Source organism: Triticum aestivum, chromosome 4A, assembly GCF_018294505.1.
Source record: "Triticum aestivum cultivar Chinese Spring chromosome 4A, IWGSC CS RefSeq v2.1, whole genome shotgun sequence".
Classification (NCBI taxonomy): domain Eukaryota; kingdom Viridiplantae; phylum Streptophyta; class Magnoliopsida; order Poales; family Poaceae; genus Triticum; species Triticum aestivum.
The window spans coordinates 660,384,796-660,393,669 of record NC_057803.1 but is presented as its reverse complement, the minus strand read 5'-3'; the positions used below and the strand labels follow the sequence as shown (position 1 = coordinate 660,393,669).

The 8,874-nt window shown below is 47.0% G+C and overlaps 1 protein-coding gene across 3 annotated transcripts; it reads left to right on the top strand.

Annotated features, from left to right (window-relative positions):
• Positions 1–2,306: 2,306 nt before the first annotated feature.
• LOC123087936 (uncharacterized) lies at positions 2,307–7,627 on the top strand. 3 transcript variants are annotated; one of them, XM_044510052.1, is made up of 6 exons: positions 2,307–2,671; positions 3,266–3,552; positions 3,759–3,982; positions 6,657–6,935; positions 7,033–7,106; positions 7,215–7,627. In XM_044510052.1, coding segments are annotated over exons 1-5 (822 nt in total). In that variant the 5' UTR covers positions 2,307–2,669; the 3' UTR covers positions 7,063–7,106; positions 7,215–7,627. The 3 variants fall into 3 exon arrangements, with proteins under 3 accessions (XP_044365987.1, XP_044365985.1, XP_044365986.1); XM_044510051.1 differs by lacking the exons at positions 6,657–6,935; positions 7,033–7,106; positions 7,215–7,627 and adding an exon at positions 4,578–5,526 and having other exon boundaries at positions 2,358–2,470; positions 2,501–2,671; XM_044510050.1 differs by lacking the exons at positions 6,657–6,935; positions 7,033–7,106; positions 7,215–7,627 and adding an exon at positions 4,578–5,526 and having other exon boundaries at positions 2,312–2,671.
• Positions 7,628–8,874: the final 1,247 nt, after the last annotated feature.

Genomic DNA, 8,874 nt, shown 5'->3' with positions numbered 1-8,874 from the left:
CAAATCAGACCGAGTCAACACCCCGGACATGTCATTGAACTTCATATCTCGCACCCCACCACGGTTAAGACGCCGAAGGAGGAAACCATATCTGCCATCTATCAACCACGAACCCAGCACATGTTTCGTCTTTCAGATGTCATCGATGCGGACCAGAATCTGCATCCGCTCCTGGACTACTTCCCATGCTCCATGCCGATGCTGGAGCGGACGCCGTCACAACGGCGGAGCCCGAGGACACAAGTCCATCACAAGGATGTCATCGACGTCGCCGCCACGGCATCCCTGCTCAAAGATTCCCAAATCCATCACCGACCATAGAGACGATCGCCTCGCCGCAGAAGAATCCGAAGTTTCTTTATTCAGCATCGTCGTCGACGCCGTCAAAGCAAAAACGCCGAACGATCCAAAAATCTAAACTATTAAGACCCTAGAATCTAAAACTAAAACGATCCGCACGCGCGGTATCCGGCAACACCCTCACCACTGGTGACCAAGAGATCGCCGCCGGAAGACGACGCTCTTGGCAGCGGCGGCTAGGGTTCCGTCGGTAGCCAAAAGGGGAAAACCCTCCACGCTGCAAGCATGCAGCTGTTCTGAACCCAGCTCCACGTTTTGAAGAATCTGGAGTTCCCCTTATTTATTAGAGTTAATTACACAAAAGCACAACTTCAGGATAACTTATAACACTTTACCACAACTTTTGAGTTTTTTAACAAAAAACCACAACTTCAGTTCAACTTATAACACTTTACCATAATTTTTGAGTTTTTGTAACACAAAACCACAACTTCTGAACTAATTCTCAACATTGAGCCCAAATCTACCAGTCAACTTCTTTTAATATACAATCTGATTGACTGGACCCACATGTTAGGAACTAAGCAGGAAAAAGATGGCATGTGCGCATCTCCGATGTGGCCTAGCATTTCCTTCTCTTGCCATCCCGTACCGGCGCTATAAACTCCACCGACGCATTAAGCAGGGAGCTGGGTGTTGTTGGGGTGGTCAAAATTCTGCCACAGGATGATCACTCCAAGCGTCCTCAATGGCGAGGTTCCTAGTGTCGCAAAGCCGCACCCGCATGTCACTATCGTTGGCGATGGAGTTCCAAAATGATCTCGGCGTCATAATCAGTGAGGACGAGCACATTGCAGTGGTCGTTAAGCATGAGGTGGCAGCCCTGATTGTGCACAACGTGGCGGCACAGATGTGCCGGCAGCGGCCGTTCGGACTATGGCATGGTCGGGCGGGGCGCGCGAACTAGACAGAGAGGTCCTGGGGAGGACGAGCGCGTCTCTACGACGGTGGAGCACAAGGCAAGAGCCTTGTCTATGCACGACGTGGTATAGTGCATGTGCTAGCTGCAGTTGTCCAGACGACAACATGGTTGGGCGGAGTGCGCCAGACGAAGAAGGTGAAGATGACATATCTTTTTTCTTTTCCGGGGTAGATGGCGTAGAAGCTGCAGGTGAACGCGTCCTCGAGGAGACGACGATGTTGTATGCACACTGCTATGTTACACACATTCAGTTAGCGCCACATAGGAGGGAACTTGTCGCCTAGAGCCTGACATGTGGGCCCAATCATTCAGATTGGCTGTTAAAAGAAGTTGACCGGTAGATTTGGGCTCAATGTTGAGAATTAGGCCAACAGTTGGAGTGCGGCTAATCTGCACCCGGGCTCATCTGCACCCACGCTTAGAAAAAAAATAAAAAAAATACTAGAAAAATTCAAAAACTTCCAAATTTTTTTGTGGTGGTAGATAATTTGACGCGTGAGGTGCGCCCCAAAATTCAACTCATTTGAACATCTGAGCAGCTCTCGGCAAAAAAGACAAAATCAGGGTCTGTAAAAATGTATACTGTTCACGCACTATTTTGACCCGATTTGTCTTTTTTGCCGAGAGCTGCTCAGATGTCCAAATGAGTTGAATTTTGGGGCGCACCTCACGCGTCAAATTATCTACCACCACAAAAAATTTGGAATTTTTTGAATTTTTCTAGTATTTTTTTTGATTTTTTTGCTGAGAGGGAGCAGATGAGCCCGGGCACCGTTTTGAGTTTTCCCAACAGTTGTGGTTTTGTGTTAAAAAACTCAAAAATTATGGTAAAGTGTTATAAGTTGCCACGAAGTTGTGGTTTTGTGTTAAAAAACTCAAATGTTGTGGTAAAGTGTTATAAGATATTCTGAAGTTGTGGTTTTGTGTAATTAACTCTATTTATTACTCTACTAGTACAAGGGGATTGCCTTGCCGGGATCTAAAAGTTTTCATTGCCGGGGTACAAGGGGATTGCCACCGGTGAGGAAAACGATTCGCAGCCCACCTCTTGCTCGCTCGAACAGAGACACACACGAACAGAGACACACACGAGCCCCTCTCCCTCGCGTTCTCCCTCTGGAAACCCTCAGCGCCGCCGCCACGCCCGGCCCCCTCGGTCGCCGGCCGGATTCTCTCCAACTACTCCAGATCCGGCCGGATTCTCTCCAACTACTCCAGATCCGGCCGTCCCAGCTAGTTCCCCGCCGATTCCCGTCCTCACAGCCGCGAGTACCGCCGTCAGCGAGGAGCAGCGCCGGTGGGGGAAGGAGGAGCGAGCTCAGTGAGGAGCAGCGCCGGCGAGCAAGGAGGAGCATCCCGACGACCAATCCCCATCGCCCAAAGCGCAATGTGAGCTCCTCTGTCTTCTTTCCTATGGTGTACTGTACGTACTGTTGTTAATGTAATGTGCAAAAAAATTCAGATATGTGTGCAGCTTCAAAGTTCGGATATTACATGAGGTGGCATTGCTGTTATTACTCCCTCCGTCCGGAATTACTTGTCTCAGAAATGGATGTATCTAAAACTAAAATACATCTAGATACATCCATTTCCACGACAAGTAATTCCGAACGGAGGGAGTACATGCTGAAAATTTTCAGCTGCTGTAGTTGCTGTTATTGCACGCTGAATTCCTGCTGAACAGTTAAGATAGCTGCTGCTGAATAGTTCACATAAATGTTGTTGAATTGCTGCTTAATACTGTACTAGTTAAGAGAGCTGCGCGTACAAAAAAATCTGCTGCATTGCAGCTCCAATGTGCTTTGTACGGAAGGCTCAACCTGTTCCCAAATGTTATGTGACAGCACAATGCAGGCGGCAGCGCCGTGCAGACAAGGCCCTAGCTATTACTCTACCTCTTTGGCGGAGTCACCGTCGAGAACAATATTTATGTAGTTCTAAAGCTAAAATACCATCTTACTCATGGAGCTTGTTCCCTTTCAGGTGTGATGAACATGTCGGAGATACTGCTCAGCCACCGTCAGCACAAGCAGTACAAGAACTAGTTGATTCATTCTCAGATCAACAGCTTGATGCTACAGAAATACAAAAGTCGATGCATGGTGGGATCCAAAAACAAGCAAAGAACGACACAGTCTTTACTCCCAAGCAAGCTGGGTTAGGCAGATCATACAGGGAGATGTTGACGGACGAGGAAGAAGATGTGGTTTCATACCGTCCTTTCTGGGAATACACTTGGGGCGACAAGTGTGGTTCCTTCGAAGACTACAGTAATCTACTTATATGACTCATACTCTTCTTTTCTTCTTACTCTATTATGCCTTGAGTAGATTACACTGTTCCTTACCGAAAGCTTGCTTAGTAGAATAATTAACAAGAAAGTGGATCTTTTTTGGTCAGTTTTATATTGTTGGCCTGAATTAAGAGATGTGAAAAAGAGCTAATTACTTGCATCTTTCCCTTTGTTTGGCTGCAGCCTTTTTGACTCCCACACTTTATACATATGGAACCATCCCAGCACATGCTGGCCCCTTCGGTTTCTTGCAGATCTTCTCCATCAAAGTCATGGAGAATGAAATGTGGAGAATCAGGTGGCCAGTGGAGGTATATGGCTTCATTGCTGCTCGAGACAATTTGGATCGCAATCGCAACCTTCTGTTCAGCCAGACAAGGGATGAGCCCCAAATTCTCACTCAACAGGTAAATTTTTTGTTGTTAATTCTCATGCTGCCGTTACTAACTTAACATAATCTAGTGTTGTCCTCTGCACCTGTATGTCTTATCCGTACTAAGGTTATACACAGGGCCAAGCTAAGCAGCCTTTTTGGCTGCCTGCATATGCGTGCAGAGGAGATGATTGGTCGCTTCTTAAGTCGGGTTCCATTTTCAAATTTAAAATACAAATAATGTTTTGGAATAAATACATCCTACTCTGTCAACTGTTTAACAGTATATAATTTCAACCATGAGCTACCAAAGTGCCTATTGTGCATCCTCTATCTATTAAAGTGTGAGCACACAACCATAGGCTGAATCCACCCCAGTTTTATCCAAGGTGGTGGTACCTGCGTTGCTCAGGCATGGACACATGCATCTGATTTAGGATTAAGCCGTTTAGGTGTCCCAAGTGTCAGTCGGGCATGGACAGTAATCTCAAATCCAAAAAAGGGAAAAAGACGCTGGTGTCTGAGTGCTGGCAGGCGTGGTTGTCACAACATTGTGTAATTGTGAAGATAAACTGACTTTATAGGGTGGTCAATTACTAATTTGGATATGTAACAAATGATGCCTGCAGGATTCATTTTTGCAGTTGACTGGCCCGCGTCGCCCAATTGCGTTGATCGACCCTGTTGTCTTTGAGATTCAACTAAAAGTGAAGGGCACAACTGAGTGTGAGGATGAAACATTGATGGCTCGATCGTTTGAATATGGACATGGTTTTGGAGAATATGGTGAGCTTGCCTGTCGTTGTTGGGCCGGTAATTTTTGCACACTAGAGATCACCTCTGCGCTACTTTCCAGAACGGTTGCAGTCACTATCATCTCCGCTGATGTTATTAAAGGGTCATGGCCTGGTGATTATAGAGGCCGTGTGGTTGCCCATACTGCTGACATAGATGAGGATTTTGTGCTGCTTGATTCTGGAGAAGGACGTCTGCAAGTGAATCCAGACGGCCGTATTGTCCTTCAAAGGGGTGTTGTTTGTGTGGAACATGAGGGAATGCTTACGGTTTCTGTGGAAGCCTACTCAAAGGCGGGTACTTGTCGTGCAGATTGCGTTGAATTCAAGCCCAGAAAATCCCTCACAAGTGATGGTACTTGCAACCTTGGTTTCTGCACTGTGCAGTTTATCGTTGGTTGGTCCCCCATGGCAAGAAAGCATGATCTGATGTATGATGGCAACTGAGTTCAACTGCATCAGTTTGGTGTTCCCATCCCAGTAGTATGATGTAGATGTCCAGCTAATTAACAAGTTATGATTGATCAAGTGTCCAAACTGTTTAGAAATCATGTTATGTCTGGTGGCCAGACTATTTAAAGGTCATGTCATGTCCAGCTAATTAGCAAGTTATGTGTAGAAATCATGTCATGTCTAGTGTCCAAGTGGCACACTATGGTTCAGATTTTGGCAAACTGCTCATTGAACATATAAACCTCGCTAGGCTACCCGCCTAGCGAGGGCGACCTGCGAGCGCCGGCGATTCAGGATCGAGCGATCCTTTTACTGTGCTGCTTTTTACCCTGGTGGAAGCTGGTCAACCGTTGGTCTCTTTCTCATGCACGATCTCATTCTGGCGCTGGATGACCGGTGGGCTCGTTAGATTGTGGGGTCTAGCGAACGGAGAGTGGGCTGCTCATAGGTTTGCGTCGCAGTTTACTGCGTGCATCTGCCAGGAGGATAGAAACATGGGGATGGGTTGCGTGTGTGCAGTAAAACATAGCCGCCCCCATTCTCCCCCTCTCGCGCTGCTCATCCCCACCTCCTCCCACGCGCCTTCTCGCTCGCCGCCGCCGCCGCCATGGCCTCTTCCTGCTCCGTCCTCATCCCTGGCGTGTCCCGTGCGCGAGAGGCTGCCACCTCTCCTCACCTTCTCCTCGCTTCCCGGTCTGAACCGAAGGGATTGACGCGGCCGCCGGGGATTACTCCAGTTCATCGTCGATGCGAGCAGGGGAGCAACAGCCGCCTCCCTCTCGGCCTCCCCGTCTCGTCGGAGCCGCCGCTCTCGGGGCCCTTCCCAGCCATCCGAGGATCTCCCATCCCATCCCGAGCCAGATTTCAGTGATAGGGGAGGAGAGAATGGACGATGCATCAGGTCCCCGCCACCTCTTTTGCGGCACAGCACAACGGCCTCTGCAGAAGCTAAGCAGCAGTTGCCTCGTCTCCTTTTCAATCGCAACCCGTGCGACCTTTAATCTCAATAGCAGAGCCCTCAGTTTTTAGGGAAGGTGTGCTCGTGCTTGTGATGGTTGGCCACATCCCAGCAGTGTGTGGGAGCCGCTGTTTTCAGCCAGAGTTGGGTCTCCTTGCCATTCATCACCAGCCTGTCTGCAGGTATGGTAGCTACTAGCTCCTACTCTTCTATTTGATACTGATGAAAAAGGAGAGGCACAAGATGAAAAAGAAGAGGCGCAAATCTTCAGACCTTTGCTTCCGTAGTTTCACTGAACTGAACTTCTCTAAAATATACCCCAACCAGAGCTTAGTCTTAGATATTTTGTTTGTAATTTAAATTTGCTCAGAGTGATTACTCCACCATTACAATGATGTTTATAGTGGCAAAATGATTGTATATGTATGGTTGATTGATACAAAAGCTGGACAGTTATGTCGAACCTTTTATCTTGACATTTTCCTTTTATGTATCTACTAAAGATAAGGGAGAACCTTTTATCTTGGCTGAATCGTTGTTTGAGAGAAAATAGAAAGACGAAGGCGATGAAGAGGATACATGAGCGGTCAAGTCAGCGTGAGGTGGAGAAGATGTGGTGTTTCTGTCGGCGGCGCTGGGCCAGCAACATCAGGCAGTGGACTACGGGGAGCTGCCGTGGGTGGTGGCTACAGTTTCCACGAGAGTGGGGTGGGGGTGGCACACGTGGGGGCGATGGCAGCAAGTGGATCCGTACCGCTGAGGTGCACAACCACTCCGAGAAGGTAATGACCTTGCTTGTTGTCGTGCGCTTTGCTCTTCTCTTCTCGCCCTGTTCAAGTGATAATTCTTAATTGCTTGTTGGGGTTGATCATTGATTAGGCCACAACAGCAGAGGAGCGGGATCGGTGAGAAGATTGAAGGTGTTGCGGACCCTGATACTCAATTCCAACAAGGTCATGACCTTTTTTTCCTTCTTTCTTTGTCGGTGGATTTGCGGCTGCTGAGTTCGTGTTTGTGATGAAATTAATGAGTTAATGTTTGCACTGGTTTGCATGTTATAGATTAACAAGGCATCTATGCTTGACGAGGCCATTGAGTATGAGAAGCAGCTGTATCTAGAAGTTAGTAAGCATGCATGGATGCATGGTTGGATGATGAGCTTAGATTGAGGGAGATGGTGGTCTCATCGAGGACGTATGCATGTAAGATCTCTATGATTAGGGCCCAATGCTCAGTTAATTTCTGAGTGATGGAGTTCGTCGAATAAACGTGAACCACATCATAGGAAGGGGTGTTATTCTAGCTTTAGTCGATGCACAATGTTCAATTCATATATGATTCCAACGGCTTTACTTCCATATCACAGGTTTTCCCAAACCAAATATTAGTAATGCCACATGTATACGATTAGTGTCTATTCATTTGTTTTGTTTCCACTTCCATTTTATTGCCAGCAAGCAACATTGACCTCAGACATCTACTACTCATTGCCTTTGCTATACGGATTTATATAAAAAACGAAATTTAGCCTGCCATGTATGTGAACATTTCTTCCGTTACAAGGGCTCTCCAGGCTTATGATCTTTCTAGGATAATTGATTGTTGAATCTGAAGGTATATAATCAGTTTGTTAACTCATGTATCTTTATGCATTTTTGTTCATCCTCAAAATATTGTTGCTTACTTTCCTTGTCCTACATTTTTGAGGTTGCTGAGGAGGTTCAGTTCTTGTAGGCAGGGTAAAACTTGAGTCGCCTACAAGTGATTTTGCCCGTTTGTTGAATGTTTTTCTGGGCTTGTGCATGGCGAGCCCGCTGGGCTGCTTATGAGCAGTTTGCACTATAGGTTGTCAAATCCTTGCAAGATAGAATGTGTTTTTTGCATTCTGGGCTTATAATGGAGTAATCAACAGCTACGACCATGCAGGTATGAACTTTGTATGAGAGGCTAAGATAGGCATGGCGACATGGATCATGGTAGTTGGTTTTGCTAGATTTCATGTGTCTATCCATCTGTGCTATCTCCAGCAATGTGTATTTTTTCCATGTATCTCTCATTCTTCCATGTAGCTAGAGACTTAGAATAACCAACGAAACTTTCTCAGTTTTGTGTTTTCGCTCTTCTCAGATTTTAGGCTGGGTGTATAGAGACGTGTGGCACACACTGAATTTAGATTTCAGTGGGAATATATCATTGTGCCATGTTCAAAATTAGAACTACAGAGAAGAATGAAATTTTGTGATTAGGCTGATGTGGTGTTTCTTTTTAAATAAATGGCATGCTAACTTGCTGGTTTAATTTAGGTGTGTAGGATAGTGTCTCCTCTCCGTTGCAACAAACAACTTTCTCAGGTTTGTCCAGTGGTTTGATGCAGCTGAACCATAGAAGCAACCAATAGCTATTCTGAATAACTATGACTGTTCTCAGCTGAACCACACCTGTACTAGCTGAACCAAGGAAGCAACTTACACTAGTAGAAAACAAGGCTTTCGTTCGGGCCAGGTAAGCCCATTAGTCCCGGCTCAGTCACGAACCGGGACCCATGGGCCCATTGGTCCCGGTTCGTGAGGCCAGGGGGCCTGCCGGGCCTCGTGGGGATATTGGTCCCGGTTCGTCTAGCCCCTTTGGTCCCGGTTGTTGGGACAAACCGGGACCAATGGGCCTCGCTCCTGGCCCACCATCATTGGTCCCGGTTGGTGGCCTGAGCCGGGAGCAAAGGGT